The sequence below is a fragment of the Bos taurus genome, chromosome 10, assembly GCF_002263795.3.
Source record: "Bos taurus isolate L1 Dominette 01449 registration number 42190680 breed Hereford chromosome 10, ARS-UCD2.0, whole genome shotgun sequence".
Classification (NCBI taxonomy): Eukaryota; Metazoa; Chordata; class Mammalia; order Artiodactyla; family Bovidae; genus Bos; species Bos taurus.
This window is the reverse complement of record NC_037337.1, coordinates 76,154,070-76,177,512: the sequence shown is the minus strand read 5'-3', so window position 1 is coordinate 76,177,512 and position 23,443 is coordinate 76,154,070. Positions and strand designations below refer to the sequence as shown.

The 23,443-nt window shown below is 36.1% G+C and overlaps 1 protein-coding gene across 12 annotated transcripts in view; it reads right to left on the bottom strand.

The window, feature by feature from the left end:
- The window catches only part of SYNE2 (spectrin repeat containing nuclear envelope protein 2), a 323,751-nt gene that overhangs the window by 209,377 nt on the left and 90,931 nt on the right, over positions 1 to 23,443 (bottom strand). For 11 of the 12 annotated variants that reach the window (XM_059890586.1, XM_024997770.2, XM_010809508.4 and 8 more), the window contains 11 exons: positions 20,093 to 20,193; positions 18,319 to 18,420; positions 15,895 to 16,032; positions 9,737 to 9,901; positions 9,070 to 9,182; positions 8,067 to 8,229; positions 6,608 to 6,686; positions 6,151 to 6,338; positions 4,108 to 4,272; positions 2,907 to 3,056; positions 1,351 to 1,524 (listed from right to left, as the gene is read on the bottom strand). In XM_059890586.1, coding sequence (XP_059746569.1) covers positions 1,351 to 1,524; positions 2,907 to 3,056; positions 4,108 to 4,272; positions 6,151 to 6,338; positions 6,608 to 6,686; positions 8,067 to 8,229; positions 9,070 to 9,182; positions 9,737 to 9,901; positions 15,895 to 16,032; positions 18,319 to 18,420; positions 20,093 to 20,193 — 1,538 coding nt within the window. The other variant, XM_059890587.1, reaches the window with a different exon arrangement.

Below are 23,443 nucleotides of genomic sequence, written 5' to 3'. Positions count from 1 at the left end.
AAAAGTATTTAGAGTTTTAGTATTAAAATACTAAAAACACATGACCCATACTGTTCAGCAACTTGTATTTCTTGATTAACAATATACCTTGATCCAATAAAGATCTACCTTTGTTCATTTTTTTTTGTTTCATCAAACTTTTTATCTCGTATTGGAGTATAACCGATTAACAATGTTGTGACAGTTTCAGGTGGAAAGCAAAGGGACAAACATATGCATGTATCCATTCTCCCCTCAAACTCCCCTCCCGTTCAGGTCATATAACACTGAGCAGAGTTCCCTGTTCCACATAGTAGGTTCTTGTTGGTTATCTATTTTAAAACTAGCAGTGTATATCTGTCCATCCCAAACTCCCTAAGTATCCCTTCCCCCATCTCCTTCCTCCCAGCAACCATAAGTTTTACTTAACTTTTTCTTACCAGAAGTATATTCCAGCATGTTTGTGTTTTCACTGTTTAACACCTTTGATTTTTTTAAAAATTCAATATTTTAAAAATACTGAGTTTTTCATTTATCACTCATTTATTACACTAAAAGAAATTCCAGTTACAAAAATAAATAGATAAATAAAATTAGAAAAGTACCAGCAGATGGCACAGGTTAAGTTCACATAATATTTTCAGAGCAAGGAAAGGTATTACTCTTATGAACAATGAAACACAGAATTATTCATATACACCTTTTCAAAATGTAGAAAAGAATTTCAAAAGTCAAAAGAATTAAACAAGTAATTCTTTATTCCTAGAACTTGCAATCTTGCTATAATGTATGACATGCTCTATAAATTTCATAGCTGAGCTGGAACTCAGTAAAACCTCAATTGTAACTTCTTTCCAGGAAGAACTGAGTGATATTAAAATACACTCTTGCCTCATTGCTTTTCAATGCGTCAACTGCCTGAGAATAAAGACAGAACAGAGTTTTAACAACATACAGCCCCCTCCCTGCATCAGGTAAGAAAGGAAAGTGGCTTCCACAGGGGCTGAGCTTTCCAAGAGTAGATTGCATCGTCTCTCATATTCACACTGCCCTGAGCTATAGGAAGACTGAACTCACTCATCTCATTGCCCTCTGATGAAAGAGAATATTTTAATCTCCACTCTGGAGCTGGGAAAATCAGTTCAAGAATTTAAATTCCTCAGGTATTATTAGTCTTCAACTCTATCCTCTGTCTTCAGGCAAAATCACAGCAAATGATCCAGGGTTGAGATTCCATGTCATTTTTTAAAAAAACCCCAACAAAGAAAATTCAAACAGTGGTTTTATTTACTATTTCCTTTAAAACTTTTTATCTTAATCCATAAGCCTACAGCCACAAAAGCTGTCTTGTTAATGCTGTTACAGTCATACCTGCAAAGATTCTTCCACTGAGGTCTCTACATCATCCTGCTGTCTCAGAAGATCCAAAACAGACGTGGTTTCTGCCTCCCAGGTTTCCACTTGTCCAATGAGCTTTTCAACCTCTTTAGCCACTTTCAGTGGCCCTGAAAAGTCTTCATTTTCTTTTTCATGTACTTCCCCAGCCTACAACATTCAAAATTATCACTCGAGAAAATGGTATCATTTACCATTAAATTAATTTAACAGTTAAAGTCTCAAAAACAATGGCTGCTTTTTAAACTCAATGTTTTAATAGCATCTTTATAAAAGTTAGTTAAAATGCATACTGAACTTTTATGCCAAAAAAATAAAAATAAACACATTATATCGCTTTTTTCCCCCTGAGAGTGCTAAATCAACATATTTTAATGATTTAAGATCTACTTTTTGGACATGATAATGATACATTATGATAATATAAATACTTTAAAAATTAAGAGATTTATTCACAAAATCTTCTTAAGGATATCATTCCTATCAGTTAGTTACTATTATTTCCATTTTACAGGAAAGATTAGAGCTTAGAAAATTATAGTATTGACTCTATAAACACATTTCTAAAACTGGTATACAATTTAATTAAATACAGCTAGCCATTGGTAACAGTAGTTGTGAAATATCAGAATCAAATTTCAATAAAATTGTCTTTTCCCATTAATAATCTCTCAGTATCCTATAAGTTGATATGCTACAGTTTTATATGACAAATTCTTAAAGCTGTTTTTAATCAGATCACATTTTAAATGTATGAGAAAAATATTCTGTATTTTTCTATACGAAGAGCATAGTGCACAGATTCAAGATGTTCCATAATTAGGTCTCCTAATGATGGGAAAACAGGGACTCCATCACAGCAACTGGCAAAAGCCAGATAAATTTATTTCTTTAAAGTTGTATTTTCTTTAAAGTTGTATAAGTTATTTTTCTGAAGGGGGCATATTTCCAAAATCACAGGAGCTACACCATACATGTGTATGATTTCTTGTTGTTGTTCTTTCTTTTCCATATTCTTATCTATAATCTAAAGTCACCCTCTGAATTACACAACACAGCAGGAAATAAAGATTTTACTTCCCCCCATTTTACAGAAAGGATGCAAGACAGGCCAGAGGCTAGCCTAAAGCTGGACAACTGAGTACTAGTCAGAAGTAATCTGAAGAAAACAGCACCTGCACTTCCACAGCTCAGAAAGCATGACTGCTTCTGTGTGTCTGCAAACTCTTCAGTGAGTTAGAGGCACAGGGCTTTTATTTACTATTTCCTTTCAAATTTTTTATTTATTTTAATCCATAAGCCTACAACCATAAAAGCTAGAGGCTTATGGCTACTGTTTAGGCACTGATGACCACTGCGTGAGGGTTCCACTTGGGCATTTTACTGAACAATGACCATACTTTAAGTGTTATCTAATAATCTTTCTTATCTATGTTTCAACAATATGGGTTGTTTTCCAAAGGAAAAAACAGCAAAGTTAAATTATTTCCATATATCAATACAAAGGAACTACATAAAATATGATTATTTACCATAATATTCTGATTGTGGTTTTCAGGAAGTTCGCTTGACCTATATGTTGAAAAACCAACAGCTAGATTTTCTTCCTTGGATAGCTGAATATTTCCAGAATTGTCAAGAAAGGGCTCATCTTGTAATTTCATAAGTGGCAGGTTCACTTCCTATGAAAAATTAATGTCATGAAATGTAATGTTTATATCTTTTATTCTAAGATATATGATTAAAAACAATTTTTTTAGGGTTTATTAGGAACATTATAAAATTTCCCATACAACACCTCAGTCTCAAATTATTAAGAATAAGAGAATAATCATTTAAGTTCAAAAATTATTTTTTAAATATGTGCTTTTATGAAGCACTATACTAAATATAGGGATTCCCTGGTAGCCTGGTGATAAAGAATCTGCCTGCCAATGCAGGAGACATGGGTTCCATCCCTGGGTTGGGAAGATCCCCTGGAGAAGGAAATACCAACCCACTGCAGTATTCTTGCCTGGGAAATCCCCCAGACAGAGGCGCCTGGCAGGCTACAGTCTGGGGAGTTGCAAAAGAGTCAGACATGACTTAGGACTAAACAACAACAACAAATATTAAATATAAAGATAAAATTTGCTGTATGTTTTCAAAGGCTTTGAAATCTAACAGGCAAAAATGCTTATGTTACTCTTTAATGGCACATAAAGTTCAACTAAAAATCTATGCTGAACGTCCACAGAAAAAGCTGAACATGAATGGTTATATCCGCATTGTTCGTAAGAGTCAAAAAAGTGGAAAGAAGTCAAATGTTCGTCAACCGGTCAACGAATAAACACAGTGCGGCATGTCCATACAGCAGATTATGCTCTGCTGGTCCGAAGGGATGAAGTGCTAATGCACACTACAGAATGAATGAGCTGTAAAAACACTGCACTGAGTGAAAAAAGCCAGAAACAAAAGACTACATATCTTATGACTTCCTTTATGTGAAATACCCAGAACAGGACAATTTTTAAAGCTGGGGACATTGGGAGAAAATGAGGAGTGACTGCTAATGAGTACAAAGTTTCTTTATGAGGTGATGAAAATGTTCTAAAATTGATTATGGTGATGACTTGCACAACATTAAATATACTGAGAACCGCTGAGGAATTCACACTAAATGAGTGAATTGTATGCATGTGAATTATACCTCAAAGAAGCTGTTAGCAAAAAAAAAAAAAAAAAAAACCTTACAGGCTGAGCTTTTGTAATAAGCTTTCTCCATCTTTTATTCAGCCTCTTCAGTTCTTTAGAAATAGACGATCCAACTTCATCATTGCTGACTTGAAATAAGAAATTTCCCACTTCATTTAAAGTAGTATGTTGTAGATTCCACTGGGAGAGTGTCTCAAAGGGAACCTATATAACATATAAACAATGCAATATTTTAATGACATAATATTTGTCTTTCTATTACTCATAAAAGATCTTCACTGAGCTTGATTTCGAGCAAAAGTAAGTGTGAAGGTTTTGCAGAGATTCTGACCCTCCCTGTTGGGCTACCTCTTCATCCTTGGATCAATTGGCAGCTGCTAGCTGTCTGTCACAGAGAAGGCAATGGCACCCCACTCCAGTACTCTTGCCTGGAAAATCCCATGGGTGGAGGAGCCTGGTAGGCTGCAGTCCATGGGGTCGCTAGGAGTCGGACACGACTGAGCGACTTCACTTTATTTTTTTCACTTTCATGCATTGGAGAAGGAAATGGCAACCCACTTCAGTGTTCTTGCCTGGATAATCCCAGGGACGGGGGAGCGTGGTGGGCTGCCGTCTATGGGGTCACACAGAGTCGGACACGACTGAAGCAGTTAGCAGCAGCAGCAGCTGTCTGTCATCATTCTTGATCCTGGACTTTTAAGAAGCATGTGATGTTCTTCTATTTTTCTAAGCAGCTGACAGGCTTAGAGCAAAGGTTTCAAATCTTTTCAGTTCATGGCCCCCTTAATGTCTCAGAAATTTTTTCAAGGATTCCCTAAGCTAGAAAAAGTACCAAACACTTCTCATTCATAATAAGTCAGGTCCAAACAGCTTAGTGGTAATTTGTGTGCTGTTCAACAGACAGATGTTGCTTTTCTCCCTCAAATTTTAAATTTACCCAAGAGTTCTCTTTGGTAGCTCAGGGCATCTCAGCATCGAGTTTGGAAATTGCAAGGCTTAAAGTCTTATTTTTTCAAAGAAATGTGAATCTCATTAAAAGACCTTTAAAAGACAGAAGACCTGTTGAAAGCCAAAGATTTGAATTTTGGGTATCAATATAGGTTATAGGGAAAAGTAATGACTCACTCGAATATTCTTTTTGCACTCATACACTTATTAGAAATTTTACTTTCATACGAACAGCCTGTTTTTTGTTCAGTATCTTTAGCTTTTATACGGAAAATGTTTAATCTGAGAGTTTGTCTACACTTATTTGCAACAGAAGAAAGCAAATGAAAGAAAGAAAACTACCTCAAAGAAAAATCATAAAACAGGTTATTACACAAATGGCAAATAAAAACAATAATAAATTATACCAAAATTTTTTCCACACTTCTCCACATAAATCTGAAGTATTTTGTTTTTCTTCCTCTAGAAAGTAAGAAAGCTTTTAGAACTGAAAGGTACTCACCTAAATGTAAAGAAAACTTTCTAATTTATTAATTTATTTTAAATGTATCAGAGAAGGCAATGGCAACCCACTCCAGTACTCTTGCCTGGAAAATCCCATGGATGGAGGAGCCTGGAAGGCTGCAGTCCATGGGGTCGCGAAGAGTCCGACACGACTGAGCAACTTCCCTTTCACTTTTCACTTTCATGCATTGGAGAAGGAAATGGCAACCCACTCCAGTGTTCTTGCCTGGAGAATCCCAGGGACGGGGGAGCCTGGTGGGCTTCTGTCGTGGGGTTGCACAGAGTCGGGCATGACTGAAGTGACTTAGCAGCAGCAGCATAAGCTATCCAGTACTCCATGTCTTTTCTTTCCAAGGAATTAAGCAATATATCTTCCAAATGCTATACTGTGTATGTGGGTTACACCTCAATAAAATTCTGTGTGTGTATATAAAACCTACAGTAAGGAGGAAAATCCCTTTTAGCTATTATAGGAGAAAGAACCTGAACTCTTTCCAATACTTTGGAGAATTTTTCCAACAATTGTTTACTCATTCTTGGTCTCTCGTTTTTGGGTTGAAAACGAGGGTATCCAAACAAAATGAAAAAAAAAAAATTAAAATTAAGCAAATGCCATAAGACTGAAAATACCTCTTTCATCTGTTCCTTCTTTGTCTCCTCAAAACAAGCCTTTAGTAAACGAAGGTTTTCCACATAAGTAGCCCAACATGCCAGAACTTTTTGTAGAGTGGACTTCACATTAAGTATATTTTCTCTATACATGGAAAAATGATATTTCACCATCGTATATTGTTTACTAATATTTGGATATTCTCCAGCTATAATGTTAACAAGACAAGAGAGCAATTTTAAAAAACAGTTTTTCATTAAGAAAATAATACTGCTAAGAAAAATATTGGCATACTAATTGACAGTGGTAAAATAAATATGTAAACTAACAGTATTAACAGTGAATGCAAGAATTTTCCAAAATATACATATATGTAAAACCAATTCCTAAAGCATTAAGATACATAAGGAAAGTGAAACAAATGAAATGTTATTTTTAAGTGATGGTCATTCCATCAAAAAGAAAATACAGCTTTACCCAAGTTGTTATGAATTTCTTCACATTTTTGAAACGAAGTTTCAAGTTGAGCTAGGAACTCTTTTTCTTCAATAAATTTCTGGGGGTGGAAATGAAAATAAAACATATTGACAATTTTTTTTAATGTGTCAAGAAATCCAGACAGAGACATAAACATTGATGAAGCGCTTAGGCACCAAAATTTCTTTACAGTAATTAATACTACATATTTGGGTAAGTAGTTCATGAAGAAAGATAGTTAAGGTCAAAGAAACATACATATGAGTATTAGCAATATACAAGTACGAGACTTGACAAAGTTTATCTTAATGTAGTGACACAGTTCTACCTTGGTTTTTCTCATGTCTTTACTAATATTGAACAATTTTTATTAGATATGTTGAGCATGATAATAAATAGATACAATCAATCATCTACCAAAGACCCTTGAGAAATACCATTATCCAAGTTATGTGTCTTAAGCAAGCAAAATCTTTCATGGAAGAACAGACAATTAAAAGCTCAATTATTATACACTTATGTGGCAACAGTATGATTATTTAAATGAAAAAATGAAAAATCAAAGTAGGAAAAAGAAGTTAAAATACTCAAAATCTAATTTAGAGTGATGATTCCTATTCAGGAATGTACAGTGTTTAAATCATAAACTGTAAATACGTATTTCCTCATCATGTTTTTCCAATTTTTCCACTGATGTTCATAAGCTTAGATTTTTCTTTCTGGCCCTCATTCCAAAAACGGAGGAACAGGGAACGCACTGGCGGTCCAGGGGTTAGATGCGGCACTTTCACTGCCGTGGCCCCAGGAGCCACGGTTGGAGAATTAAGACACTGCAAGCCACACAACATGGTCAAAAATAAAAACAGAGATACAGGAAGAAGGGTAATAAGGCCAAACTATAGAAATGACATTGCTAGGATGCTTCAGTTTTAATTTACCATATAAACACATATATTTAAGTCATTTGCAAAAATTTTTCCTATAAATTGTAAGAGCTAAACCCCTCCCCCAGAAAAACCTCCAAGACAGAATTTACTGTTTTGCCCATTCTTTAAACTTGAAAGGCTAAGATTAAAATGTTCTAAGAAAAATTTAATTTTTGAATAGAACCATATATCAGAGTGGGGAAAGATATTAAGCAAGATATCCAGTAGGTGGAAATAGGAATTTTTTTTAAAGGAAGTAACATTGAAACTATCTCTAACTATTTTGTAACTTAGCCTGGTTAACTCAGTTTCTTCTGTTGTGCTAAATAATGTAATTGTCTGCTTCTTACTCTTCTCGATGTCTGTCATTTGACTACCTATAATCTTTTTCTCTAGGTAATATTTAAGCTACCGAAAGCTACCAAGAAAACTCATCTCAAAACCTGAAAAGTTAAGGGATATTGTGCTCAGGAAACATGCAAACCCAGAATCATGGAGAACAGTTGTCTAAGACATGAAATAAAGTAGCTTACATGCCAGTCTTCCAGCAATAATTCCACAGATTCTTTGCTCCCGTATTTGATGTTCCAAACAAGCAATTTTGATTTCACCTCCTCTAGCAAACCAAGAACTGAGCACTCATAGTAATGAAATTCTAAACGTGGAATGACTTTTTTCCCCGAAATGTTGTTGATTCTGGAAGATAGTGCAGGTTTTAGAATTTAATTTAATACGATTGGCCAAATGTGAAAAACCTGTTTGGCATTTTAAAAAATACTGGGGCTTTAACATTTTCTTTTAATCACATGGAACTCAGATGCATCCTCACCTCTTTTTTTTTTTTTTTAAAGTAAAACAAACATTGTGATGAGATATAAACCAGCTATTTCTAAGATAAAAATACCCAACAGAATTATGTTCTGAAGAAATTATTCCCCTATTGAGAACTTCTATGATAAAATGTTAATCTCTAAAACATTTTACTGAATTTGAAAACTTCCATATAAGAATACAACAATAATTTCCACATTTACATATTAACAGCTTTCATTATTAAAGGTAATACCTTCTTACTATCATTCTTTGAATAATGAGAAAAGAGAAGATGATGTGGACAAACACCAATTAAATAATCTTTAGTTTATAGTTTTTTGGAGTTTATTAAGTGCTCTCATATACTTCCTCCCATTTCACCTAGTATTCCTTGTGAGACATGAACACAGTGATTACCATTACTCTATATTTACAAATGAGAAAATGTGCAGAAAGACATAATAACTTGACCAAAACCAAGATAAAGAGCTCAGTTTCTGCGTCTACCTCCAGAACTTTTTCTACCACCATATCCTCCCAGGAAATAAAAGAGGAAGTATGTTATCATGCTACTATTACATAAAACACGAAGGAATTGTTATCAAGAGCTAAAGACTAATTGTCAAAAATTATCTACAAATCTGTATTTCCTGCTGCCTGCAGAACCGTGTTAGTGTTCATACATGAAGATGTCAGCAGTGGTGAAAGGATGGTGGTACAAACCGTCTTTTCATTTCCTCCAATTTTTCAGGGGGTACCAAAGGCAAATGGTTTTCGTCTCTATTTTCAAACGCCAGGAGAGTATTCAAATGGCAGTCAAATTTATCCATCAGACTCTGAAAAGAAATTCAGTATAACATGAACCACATTTATTGTCAAACTCTGTAACCAAGGGTTTGTTAACCTCATTTGCTCTGTGCACGCATTGCATCTTTTTTAAAAGAAATTCTAAAGCCCTTACATTTTCAACTAAAATGTTGTGAGTAAATATTTCCATCGTAGATGTTTTAAACTAGAACATTTTACAGAGAGGCAGACTGTGGTTTCTCTGGTAAAAGCATTATCAAATTCTTTTGTTTTTAGATGTATTTTCCATTCAATTGTGGGCTCAAATGCTATAAACCTCATCTATTAAATTCTTCCATATCATTTTAGTGAGAACCCAATCTCCCATGTTTTAAACAGTCTCCCCTCTCCTTTTTGGCCAGACTTTACAGTTGCTTTAGGACTTACTGGACAAATCGTTTTGGGTCCCAAAAATCTCCAGAGGAATCACCTAAACCATCCTCAAATACCCACTATATTTCCTTCCCTTTCTTCTAGGAGAAAAGTCTTCCTCAAGAACAGTTCTAACAAAATATAGATTTTTCCTTGTTTCTTCTTTGCCAACCTGGAATAAAGTAATTTTCTCTTGTGTTAGAGCCATGGCTTCACTGTAATCCTGGGAGACTGACAAATCTTCATCTATAAGCTTTTCTACCTCCTGGAGCCAAGTTTCTATTTGATAAAGGGGTGAGGGCAAGACACGATTCAACTCTGTTTGCCACACGTTAATCTGAAAAAAAAAAAAAGGAAAGATGTTCTTCAGTAGACACTTCTCTAGTTTATTTGTTCACATACAGTATGCTTAATCCTCTAAAGAATTATTTTAAAACAACCCTTTAAACACAATACTTTAATTCTGATATGTTAGTCAAGGAAATACTGATCAATAGGTATATTTCTAAGTATCATTGGCTAGCTGCTGATCGAGAAGATAATTTGTTCAAAAGCTTCAGAAGAGGGTGCAAGAATGAAAACAAATGTTTTGATCAACCCACAATCAGTTATAAGAAGGGAATCAGAAATAGTTACAGCAAGGGGGTAAAAAGTTAGTTGTAAATAGTTACAAAGTGGGGGTAGACTACTGTACTGAACGACCGTTTGAAATCCTATAATCCCCTGTCTTCTCTGACGTAACATCTACAGCTAGCAAGCAGATGTATAGGTTATTTTCCTCACTAGCCCCAATCGTCTATTTATATTAGATATCTCTACCACATCTCCTGATTATTTGTCCTTCACCAGAGCCCCCGCCCCTCAATCCCACTGCCTCCTCCTTCCTCAGTCTTCCCACCACTCCTGACATGTGTGACTCACACACATGCCAACCACCTATTGCCCCAAGCCCTGATTACCTTCTCAGGTCTTTGCTTTTTCTGCCCCTTCTACCTGAATTTTCTCCCTGCTGAGGAACCACCAAAACTCACTCACACATTCATACATTCACTCATTGAGCCAATTAGAGGTACATGAATGGCAATGTGGAGGTGGCTTAAATATGTGTGCTCAAAACTGAAAGAAGCAGAATAACATATAATACCAATTTATACAACTTAATACATGGTTACGTAAATACTTTACTGCATTTTGAAAGAACATATACACGAAAAGATACATACTAGGCACATCACAATGGTGGCCTAAGGAAAAAGAAGAATGGAAGGAGGGTATGAAGATAAAAGCAAATAAACACACAATTTGTGTGTGTCAGTTGCTCAGTCATGTCTGGCTTTTTGCAACCCCACGGACTGTAGACTTAATAAGTGAATAAAATAAGAGTAGGATCTTGTCCAGATTGATGTGTCATGAAGACAAGAGTAAGTTTAGCACAACTGTCCACACATCTGAGGGTCAACCAGATGAACAGCAGCCACAGCTCCTGCCAGACCCACCTAGTGGGGGAAACAAACAAGTTCATGGTTACAGTAATGTGTGAAGAAGTGAAGTGAAGTGAATGCTGCTTAGTCATGTCTGACTCTTTACAGCCCCATGAACCATAGCCTGTCAGGCTCCTCTGTCCATGAATTCTCCCGGCAAGCACTGGAGGAGGTAGCCATGCCCTCCTCCAGGGGATCTTCCTGACCCAGGGATCGAACCTGAGTCTCCTGCATTGCAGCCAGATTCTTCACCATTTGAGCCACCAGGGAAGCCCATAGTAAAGGGTGGTCAGCAGTATAACAGAGCAAAGGGCTGGGGAGGACCCCACACTGATGATGAAAGCATAAGTTTTAAATTTCTACTCTCTCTTTTATCACAGTTCTACTAAATAAATTGTCAGTATTCTTAGAGTTAAGTTGCTTTTATAGGTAAGAATAGGCAAAAATTAGGTTACTTTTTAAGAATAGGGTTCTTTAATTCATAATTAACTCATTGAAAAACATTTATTGGTTGCCCACTATATACAAGGCAAGTATTAAAAAAAAAAAAAACCATTAAATCCACAACGCAAATACAAAGATGTAAAATGAGAACAAAGCTAGGCTCTTTTAAGGCAGTCAAATGGCACTATTCATAAACTAGAAGCATGGAATTTTCTGCATTTTGGTTTGCTTTTTTTTTTTTTTTAACATTATTGAGGTATAACTGATAACACTGTAAGATATTTAAAGTGTACATGATGGTGATTTGATATACATTTACATTGTAAAAGGAGTCTCACCATCTAGTTAATTAACATTCATCATTTCACATATTTATCTCTTTTGGCAAGAACATTTACGTTTTACTCCCTTAGCAAATTTCAGTGATATAATACAGTGTTAAGCTATAGTCACCAAGTTTTACATTATCTCTTCAGACCTGAATCATCTTATAGCTGAAAGTACCCTTTAACCAACTTCTCCCTGTTTCCTACCACCTCAGTCCTGGACAACCACTTTTCTATTCTCTGTTCCTATGACTTTCATTTTCTTTTCTTGGCCTCGTCATGCTGCTTGCAAGATCTCAGTTTCCAGGAATTGAACCCAGGCCACAGCAATGCAAGCCCAGAATCCTAACCACTAAGCCATCAGGGAACTTCTAAGTTTGACTTTTTAAATAAAGATTCTGCATATAAGGGATGTTATGCAAGTTTATTTTCTCAAAACACATGTAGCAAAAGACAGCTTTACAATCCTAAATCATTAATTATATGCCGTGAAGCCTCCAGGTGGAAAAAAATGAAAAAGAGATTCTCATTATTATGAATTTTAATATAAAGAAGCTAGGATGTACTTTTATTATATATATATATGTGTGTGATTTATTATTATTAGCATTTCCCCCAAAATAAACAGAAAACTGGCAAACAACTGAGCAAAAGATGAGCTAAGAATGATACCTCTAACTCAGCTATTATTCTTTTCGCAACTGAAAGAAAGCTGTATGTTTGTTTATTTTTAATTGGAGGATAATTGCTTTACAATGTTGTGTTGGCTTCTGCCATAGATCAACATGAATCTGCCTTGGGTATATGTATGTCCCCTTCCTCTTGAACTTCTGTCCCTCCTCCCACCCCTCTAGGTTGTCACAGAGCACAGGGTTGAATTCCGTATATGCTTTGAAAGAAGACAAATGTGAGTTTTCTGACTGTGAGCTGTACGCTATGCAGCAGTAGGAAGAGGAACGATAGAAGGCAATATTTGTCTTTCATTCTCCTTCCACTCTTAACATAGAAAACTAGTTCTATGCTTTCTTTCTCAGTGTTGGAAATTACTTTTGAATTTGAATGAAAATTTATATAAGATCTTGTCAGGTCAAAATAACACAATGTGGCTATTTCCTATACAGGCTTAAAATGAAACCATTTATCAAGATACTTTGAGATATCTGTGTCCTCAACCAATTGAACCAGAAACTGGATGGTATTCACTGTTATACATATGATAACTTTAAAATTACTAAGTTTCATTATGTAACACCAAGAAAATGAGTGGCAGTCTGCCTAAGGATTGGATTTTCAAGCTACCATCAATTTGTAGCACTTACTTTTGTAAAATAGTTCTTTTAATGATTTTTCCTCATTATTTTGGGTGATTTTTCCAAATCATAGGCAGCAAAATGAGGCCAGATCTCAGTGGCCTGGAACAGCCTGAACTATACAGACAGCATCTTCTTCCTCTCCTGTCTTGTTGAGGATTTGTAACAGAGTTCCTGCCCTTCACAAGGATCAGAGTTGTCAGAGCTGTGATCAGAACAGGAGCTGATAACACAAGGAGCACTGCCACTTTATGGGAAGATTTCTGGAGCTGCACTGGTCCTTCAAAATTAGGGACTCAGAAAGTGTGGCTCTTTTTAAGCCACTGAGCTAGTGTTGAACACATTTCACAGACGGTGTGATAAACGTATTCTGAAAACAGGCTGTCACTCCAGGTGGTCAAGAGTCTTGAGCAGGGATTGGCAAAGTTTTTCAGGGCCAAAGAGTATTTGTGATGCATAATCTGTTGTAACTCTGTAAATTCACTAAAAGTCAATTAGCCATTTAAGATGAGCAGATACTATGGCATATAAATCATACCTCAACAAAACTGTTTAGAAAGAATGAAGACAGGACTTTGCTGGTGGTCCCAGTGGTTAAGAATCCACCTTCCAATGCAACAGACATGAGTTCAGTCCCTGATGGGGAACTAAGATCCCACATGCCATTGAGCAACTGAGCCTTTGCACCACAACAAGGGAATCCCCCAGGCACTACAACTAGAGAGAAGTCTGCATGCTGCAATGAAGAGCTTGTACACTGCAATAAAGACCAGGGAAGCCAAAATAAAAAAAGAAGACCTGCAATACAAGGTAAGTTAAAAGAAGTTTTCGAGCTGAAAAGAAGTGAGTTCAGAAACTCAAATCTCTAGGAAAGAACAAAGAACAATGGAAATGTAAATAGTTATATAAATATGAAAAACTGATTTTCCCCTTAATTTATTTAAAACACATGACTGTTTTGAACAAAAATTCATAACATGGTCTTGGGAACTATAAAACATATGTGTGTGTCATACATATATTTATATATAAAGCAACCAGTCATAAAAAGTGAGAGATTTGATTGCAAGACTTCTACATGTTGTAAGAAGTTGTACAACTTAGAATTTTACAACTTTTAAGTAGATGGCAAAAATTTTATAATGTATATTGTAATCACAGTAAAAATACAATATGAGGTAGAGTTAAAAAGCCAATAGCTAAATTAAAATGGAATTTAATATGTTAAAAATTAACATAATCTAAAACAAGACAAGAAAAGAAAGAATAGAGATACCGAAAACAGAGGTGTGTGTACTTAGTTGCTCGGTCATGTCTGACTCTTTGTGACCTCATGGACTGTAGCCCACCAGGTTCCTCAGTCTGTGGGATTCTCCAGGCAAGAATACTGGAGTGGGCTGCCATGCCCTCCTCCAGGGGATCTTGGAGGAGGGACTGAACCCAGGTCTCCTGCATTGCAGGCATATTCTTTACCATCTGAGCCACCAGGGAAGCCCTCCCAAAAAACAGAGGGGATAAACATTAAAAAAGGGCTTCCCAGGTGGCACTAGTTAGTGGTAAAGAACCCGCCTGCCAATGCAGGAGATGTAAGAGACACAGGTTCAATCTCTGGGTCAGGAAGATCCCTGGAAAAGGGCATGGCAACCCACTCCAGTATTCTTGCTTAGAGAATTGCATGGACAGGGGAGCCTGGCCAGCTGCAGTTGATGGGGTCACAAAGAACTGGATATGACTGAAGCAACTTAGCATGTACACAAACATAGAAAAGCATAAGATGATAAACCTACACTGAACCATATCAATAATTACATTAAATATTGTGTAAACACTTGAGTGAAAAAGCAGATGTTGTCAGAGTGGATAATGAAGCAAGATCCAATTATATGCTATCTATGAGATGCCCTTTAAATAGAGAGACTCAAATAGGTTGAAAATAAATGAAGGAAAAAGATGTGGCATACAGTCAGCATAGGAAGAATGCAATGATGATACTGATATCAGATTAAGTAGACATCTAGAAAAATAGTCTTACCAGAGATAAACAGTAATATTTCATAGTGGTAAAAGTGTTGATTCAGGAAGACATAACAGTCATAAATGTACATACTTAATAACAAAGTCTTAAAATACATGACACAAAATTTGACTAAATTAAAGGAAGGATTGCTACAGATTTTAATAATCCTCTCTCAGAAATTGGTAGAATGAATGTCTAGACAAAATGACAGTCAAGGCATAGACAATCTGAATACTACCAACCACCTTGTCCTAGCTGATATTTACAGAATGCTATATCAGATGACTACAGAATACATGTTCTTCCATATATACCATAACACATGAGTCAATAAATTTTAAATGACTGAAATCATACAGATATATCCAGACACACATTTATCACTACACTTTCTCTCTGGGTTAGTCCCTACCCACTTGAAGCATCTATTGATATTGACACATGGTCCTGTCCCAAAGCAGAGAGGAGGCTGCAGGTCAATACTGGTAGAATAAGGATTCCGATTGCAAGAACTGATGGCAGATACAAAAACTTTGGATAAGCCTGCAATTTCTCTCAAGAGAATGTTATAAGTTCCTATTCATATCAACCACTACTCAAACGAGATCATGGAGAAAATATAGTAACATTCTCACAACTTTCTGTTGAAGCATCTACCCTGTCTTTTACAGAATTCCTCATGGAAGTCTCAAGCTCTGGTCCAACAAACGAGCTGCCCCACAAAAATGTTCTAATCAACGTAACGCAGTAACCTGGTAGTTGAGACCATCCCAGGCTTCTCTCAACTGCAACTGATCTTTATTCAGGTCATCTACATTCCTTTTTATTGTCAGGACATCCAAAAAGCGTTCTTTTTCTTTGTTGAATGACTCCAGAAAGGACAGCAGGCTCTACAATTAGAAGAATAAAGACAAATGTTTAAACCAGCTTATAAAATGTAATTTGCTATTTGAAGGTCTATAGCTGTAGATTATATTTAAATTTTTACTTAGAAAAAAACGAAAATTCCCTAAATCTAGGATCCTCTCACCAATCCATTTTCTTTCTTCAGTGCACCCTCACGATCTGGGCACCCTTATAGTGACATAAGTCACAGCTTTTGCCTCTACTGGAGTAAGGCAGCAAGGCCACTGAGCTCTAGAGGACAAGTCGTAATAACCCATGAAAAATGTAAGTTTCTCCTCCCTAAATATGTGTTCACAACAAAATAAGAATGAGTGGAAATAAGAATTAAATGACAGCAGTCAAGTATAAATGGTTTTTGAAGTGTCCATGATTTACTGAGCTTCAGTCAATTCTTCCCAAGTCATTTTATACGAATTTTAGAAAATACTGTGTCTTTTGGACTCTGTGGGAGTGGGGGGGATGATTTGGGAGAATGGCATTAAAACTTGTATAATATCATATAAGAAATGAATCGCCAGTCCAGGTTCGATGCAGGATACAGGAAGCTTGGGGCTGGTGCACTGGGATGACCCAGAGGGATGGTATGGGGAGGGAGGTGGGAAGGGGGTTCAGGATGGGAACACGTGTACACCCGTGGCGGATGCCTGTTGATGTATGGCAAAACCAATACAATATTGTAAAGTAAAAAATAATAATAATAATAATTTTTAAAATAAATAAATAAATAAAAAGAAAGAAAAAAGAAAATACTGTGTCTTTGCCCTCAAAAACTTAATAAATAAATCTTTTCTTGGCATATATTTGTGTGAAATACTGGTATTTGAGTCAACAACTGCATAAATACTATTCAAAAGATTACCCATAAACTTTGGCCATGTTTCTAATTAAATTTTGTGTTCAAACTGAGGGATAATTAAATTCTTTCTAAAAATAACCTCACATAGTCTTTCATTTAGGAAGCCTGAATCTGTGGTACTTTAGTAAATCAAAGAGAGAGCAAGATACTTTCTGTGGACACTGAGCGCCTTGTTGAAAAAACTCTAAGGGCAGAGCTCAGAGGCAAGAAGCACAAGAAGCCCACGCAGTTCAGACAGAAGGAAGATGAGATCCCTTCCTTTGGTGGTGGCTCCAAACCAAAAAGAAAGGGGAGGCCAGCAAGTCACACAACCCACAGAAAGGCTGGACTGGATTCATCCAATTCCCTCCCTTAACCAATGTGGGGATAAAGACCTAGAGGTGCTCATGCTGGGTAGACCCATGAGAGTTTCCTTTTTAGGATGGTGACCAGGTGGGGAGCACACTGGGTTCTGAGAAATAGACCTGTGGACCTTCACATTGGCTCCTGTTAAGTCTCTTTCAAGATGCAGAGGGAATAACTGCTTACCCTGGAGAAGCATCAGGACACCAAGAGAGCTACAGCTTTAAAGCTAGACTTCATTCAAATCCCACCTCTACCTCATAGTATCTATGTAACTTTAGATAAATCCCTGGGTCCTCCTAAGTCTTATCTTCATCTGTAAAACTGAAATAACAATACCATACTCTGCAAGATGTTATAACATGTAAAATGCTTATCAGCAAGGTGCCTGATATGTAGCAAATATTCAATATATGGTGATAATATCAGTTGTTATTACTCCCCAAAGGACATGCTGGCTGAAACCCTGCACTGTACTTCCAGGATGGCTCCATTTCTGATTTCCTAATCTTTTTTTCCTTCAAATTCTTTCTGAAAAGCATATTTGTGCTCTAGACCAGGGATTGGAAAACGTGTAGTGTAACAGGCAAGATAGCAAACATCTTCGTCTTTGTGTCCTGGGCCATATGGTCTCTGCTGTTACTATTCAACAATGCGATGAGAATGAGGTCACAAACCATACTTTAATGGGCATGGCTCATATACAATGTATATTATAATATAATATATTCAATAACAGTGTATTCATAAAAAAGGTGGTGGGGTCAAGAGACCAGTTTGCGATTTCCACACTGAAACCTTACTACTCAAAGTTCTCTAAGGATTAGTAGAATCAGCACCATCTAGGAACTTGTGAGAAATGCAAAGTCTAAGGCGCCATCCCAGAACTACTAATTTAGAACCTGTACTTTAACAAGATTTCCCAGAAGCTCTGTCCCTAGAACTCAGCATTAAAACCTGGGAGTTCATTTGGTATTTAAATAATTAGCTCCGAAAGATTTTTTTTCTAAAAACATCCTACTCTTCCCTAAGAGTAAACCACAAAAAAATTGCTGTTTAAAGTCATACTTACTTCATACGTTTTACAGTAGGTCTCATTTTCTGAATCCGTTAGCATTTTATGTACCTTCTTCTCTTGTAGAGCTAACCAGACCATAGCATCTTTCACCTTTCCCTGTAATTCACACACACCCATACACACACATTTAAAAGTCTATCCTAAATAGACTGATTTTTTTTAACAACAAAATTAACAACTTCAAACAGCAGTGAAATAATGTAATCACTATACACCAGTGACTCACTTGTGTCAAAGAAGGATTTTGCTCATGTAGCACCTTAAATTTTAAAATGGACTGAAACTAGAATCTGAACAGAACGTGCTAAAAGAACAGGGCAATCAAGCTCTTAGCTTTTGGCTCATTCACTTCCATCATTCTTCAATTCTAGAGAATGTTATTCTAAATTATTCATTTATAACAGGCATTTCAGAATTCTGCTTTCCAATAAACCCAAACATGGGTAACTCAAGAAATGTTTACATCTACTAAATAAATGACATCAAAACATATCTTGAACAGTTTAAAGATGCTACAAATAACACTATTAAAGGCTTTGGTTAAGCTATCCTATGGAAATGAGCAACATTTAGATTCTCGTTTAGGTGGTAAACTTGCACACATTTAGAAGCAAAGTTTACTGCTGGGGAATAAAGCCAAAGAAATTACATCTTACTTCATTTACTTTTTCCTTTAACCTTCATTTACTTTTTCCTTCCTACTAAGGAAGAGTGTTTCTATATATTTTTGCATCTGATTTCATGGACAGTTGAATTTTTAATTTTAGTTTTTAATAAGAAAATTAATTAGAAAAAAGAAGTTCCTCAGCAGGTCAGAAATAAATGAAGTACATTATAAGCCCAAGTCTCAGCTTGAGTCTCTCCTCCAGAGTCAGCAACAATCTGGCTTGGTGCCTCAAACATAACAGTTAGGAACACATAGTCCTAAATTCGTCAAACAAAATGCAGTAATACGACTGCATGTTTACATGTCTGAGGAAGTAGTTTACATTTAAAAATAATATTGAAAAACATTTTACTAAATTCACAGCACTCGTTTATCCATAAAGAAGCAGGTTGTTTACTTTCAGCTCTGATTTTTATGAAATTTCCACTCACAATACTTTGTGTAATTAACTGAAAGTCAAAGGAAAAAACTGTAAAAATCTGATGGAAATTCAAGAGTGTCTCAACAAACAAGGATTAAGAGTGGAACACAATGATTCCATTGATACGAAGCTAAAGAACAGGTAAACTGGAAATATGCTAAAATTAGACCGTGATGATGGTGCACAACTTTGTAAACATACTAAAACCACTGAACTGTACATTTTAAATGATTTAATTTTATGGTATGTGAACTGTATCTCAATAAAGCTGCTAAAAATTACAACAGAGAAAAGTCTGATATCTCTAAACTATTTTTAAAGCCTGCTATAAGTTGTCCCATATAGTACCTATCTAAATGTTGTCTTAAGTAATTCAGCAAAGTTTAATAAATTACTGCTTTTAACTTTAAAAAAAAATAAGCAAAACTAATCTACAGTGAAAGAAACTGGAGTGCTGTTGCTTAGGGTAGAGGAGTAGGGACAGAGAGGCACAGTGAAACATCTGGGTAACAGAAATGTTTTACGTCATGATTAAAGTATGACATATAGTGTGTGCATTTGTCAAAGCTCACTGAACTGTACAGTTAAGATCTGTGTGCAAATTATGCCTCTATGCTAACAATTAAACCATTAGTAGGGTACAACAAAAATGAGCTTGGTTTGTACTTATAAAGACATACCTGGGCTTCATCTCCAGACCCAGGTGCCTTCTTTGAATACTGCAGAAACTGTGCCACATAGGTCATGATCGACTTTTCATCAGGATTAACAACATCCACGTCTGCAAAATACACCAATCAGCCTCAGGTGTGATTTACTGTAATACTCAAGAACAGTATTGAAATGAACATGAAATGAATCAAAGCAGTCAACCAATCATGCAATCTCTGCACACTCACCCTTGCTCCAAGACTATGCAGTAGTTAAGAGTTTAGATCTGGAGTCAGATGGAGCTGGGTTGAATCCTGGCAGGAGTACATGCACAGCCTTGGTTTCCTAATAATAAAAAAGTCACTGTGCATGTTGTGTGTACAAGGACATAAGTAGTCAGGGAGGGTGGAAAGGAAAAGGAAAGCCTTCCTCTTTCTGGTGATTCAATGCAGAAACTCCTCCAGGAGTCTAAGAATATAGAGCAAACGGAATTCACTCCTGACACACTGGTCTCTGCACTTGTACCTAAAGAATCTCAAAGAGTATATGCTGTATAGAAGATCTGTTCAAAACATCCGCAAGATTTTATTCATTCATTCATGGAACAAATACATTTACTGAGAGCCGTCTATGGGCCAGTCTTTGCATTGTACTGAAATTGTCCATGGTGAAATAAATTTGGAAAATGCTGATTTACACAAATTTAAAATATTATAAATTAATTAAAGGGCAGAACATCTCCAGGCCTATAATAAATTAAGTAATTTGCAAAATCAAAAGAAAAGATTGCAGTACGTTACAGGTAAAATGAACACATGATTTGGGGATGTCTTTAGCTATGTCCAGTGAAGATATTGACAAGGAAATCTATGTTTATTAATTCCATTAAACTCAATTTAAAAATATTTGCGGACAGTCAACAAATGCAGGTCACAAGCATGACATGTAAGGCTCAGACTTTGCTCATAGGGACTGTCTCATCCCTCCATTCAGCAAGTAGATGCTAGACTCCTGAGTAGATGCTAGATGCCTTAAGACATTATTTGCCCCTCAACGAGCTTGCAGTTAGGAGAAAAACAAACAAATACAACAAATTATGCATGCTTTAGGAAACATGTTTCCCAGTGAGTGCTTTAAGTCAGCTGAGAGAAGAAGTGAAACTAATCTATATCCAAATAATAAACGTAAAGACAGTAAGCACACAAAAAGAATCAATAAAAAGGTAGGAGTGGGGTTTCAATAAAGAAAGGATCCCTAAGAGTTATTTTATCTTTTATTGGAAAAAATATAAATATCAAGAGATACATAAAATAATTATATCACCTTAACTGGATACTTTAAAATATTTTTACTGGATAAGAAGGAATGCATAGTGAATAAAAGTATTAACAAGATTGTCTCAAAAGATAATTCCCTTATTCAAATATGACTTTGGTATTTGGTCTGCATAAATAATCATGATGTACTTCACATTTTTGACCTATTATTTAAACTATATAAAACGAATTATAGGAAATCATTTATACAGTGGAAATTTGTTTTGATTAAATTGTTTATTCCTCTAGTTGCATGGTTATTTTCACATACTAGACTAGAGAAAATAGTTAACACTAGTAATAAAGGCTTAGCAAACACAAGGAGAGGAGCAGTTAAAAAACAGAAATAGGAAATAAAGCAAAGCATGGGGGAAAAGGAAGAGATTTTTAAAAGATAATGAAAAGTCAATTAGGGAGGACAAAAGATTAAAAAACAAAAAGAAGTAAGAAAAATAAAGGAGGGGAGAAAAAACAAGAAGATGGGTGAAGGTCAAATAAGAAGGATTATTAACAAGCAACAAGAAATCAGACTAATAACAAACCTAACATTATAGAAATATGGAACCATTAGCCTAACTTAGGAATATCACCTAATTTAACTTCTACAAAAACAACTAAGTTTCAAAAAAGTAAGAATCAGTAGCAGTGAGCATACGCAGCACCCAGACCTTGGTTTCCAATACCATTCTCCAATAAAAGGAACCAGGGCTCCTTGGAGGAATGACTGACCCAGGACTACAGTAGGAAGTACAGAAGATGAGCCTGGAGCATCTCGTAGTGCCAGAGTAAGGAACTGCCCATGAATGGAATTTTTTCTAATTAGAGCAATAGAATAAAGTAGTACTGAGTCTACAGTGACATAAATAGTTGGATAAGTACATAAATGGAGAAGAATAGGCAAATCTCCTGTGCAGAATTCCAAATAATTTATGTAGCCAACCTGCCCTCAAGGAGAGTGAGCATAGCTCTCCTGAGCGTGGGCTGTGCCTGGTGATTTCCCTTCAGAGAGGAGAGTATGGGATAGGGGAAACAAAGAGTAATTTCACAGTGGAGAAAACTCACAACTACTACCTCAGACAGGAGATCAAGGTCAACATCAACAGTGCTGTCGAGCTGACAGTCTGAGAAGAAGCATAACACAAATTCCAGTAGAGAGGCATCCAGCAAAATACCTGAACAGTAATCCTCAAAGCCATCAAGTTATCAAAAACAAAACAGAAAAAGGTCTGAGAAATCATCACAGTCAAGAGGAGCTCAAGGAGATATGATGACTAGATGTAATGTATCCTGACAGGATCCTGAAGAGAAACAAGGCGTTGGGGGATGACTAAGAAAAGGTGAACAGAGTACTGCCTTTATTATAACATAACAATATTGACTCATTAATTGTAACTAGTGTACTGCACTAAGATATTAACAATAGGGAAAACAGTGTCCAGTATACAGGAACTTATTGTACTACCTTCCCAATTTTCCTGTATATCTAAAACTGTTCCTAAAAATAAAGTATATCAAAAATTAAAAATAAATGAAGTATCAATAAATGTTGCAACATATTACGGGTGAACTTTGAACATTATGCTTAATTTAAAGAAGTCAGTCACAGAGCAGTTCTCCTGGGTTCCTTATCCAGCTGCTCCCCACCCAGGCAAACTTCCCCCCCAAATTCTCTTGCTTTGTCAGCAAAATAAAATATAGAAAGCCAGCCACAAAAGGCCAGGTATTTGTATGATTCCATTCATGTGAAATTTCCAAAACTGGCAAATCTACAGGGACAGAAAGTAGATTAGTGGTTGCCTAGGGCTATGAGTGGAGGGGAGGCAGGGTTGACAGGGTTGGGAGGTTGCGGGAAATGGCAAGGGACTACTAATGGGCTCCCTGGGTTTATTTAGGGGGTGCCGAAAATGTTCTAAATTTGATTGTAATGATGGTTGCAAATTTTGTGAATATACTAAAAACCATTCAATTGTAGAGTCAAATGGGTACACCACATGGCATGTGAATATATCCTAATAAGGCTATTGAAAACCAGAAAGGTTAAGTGACAAAGACATAGTCAACTCA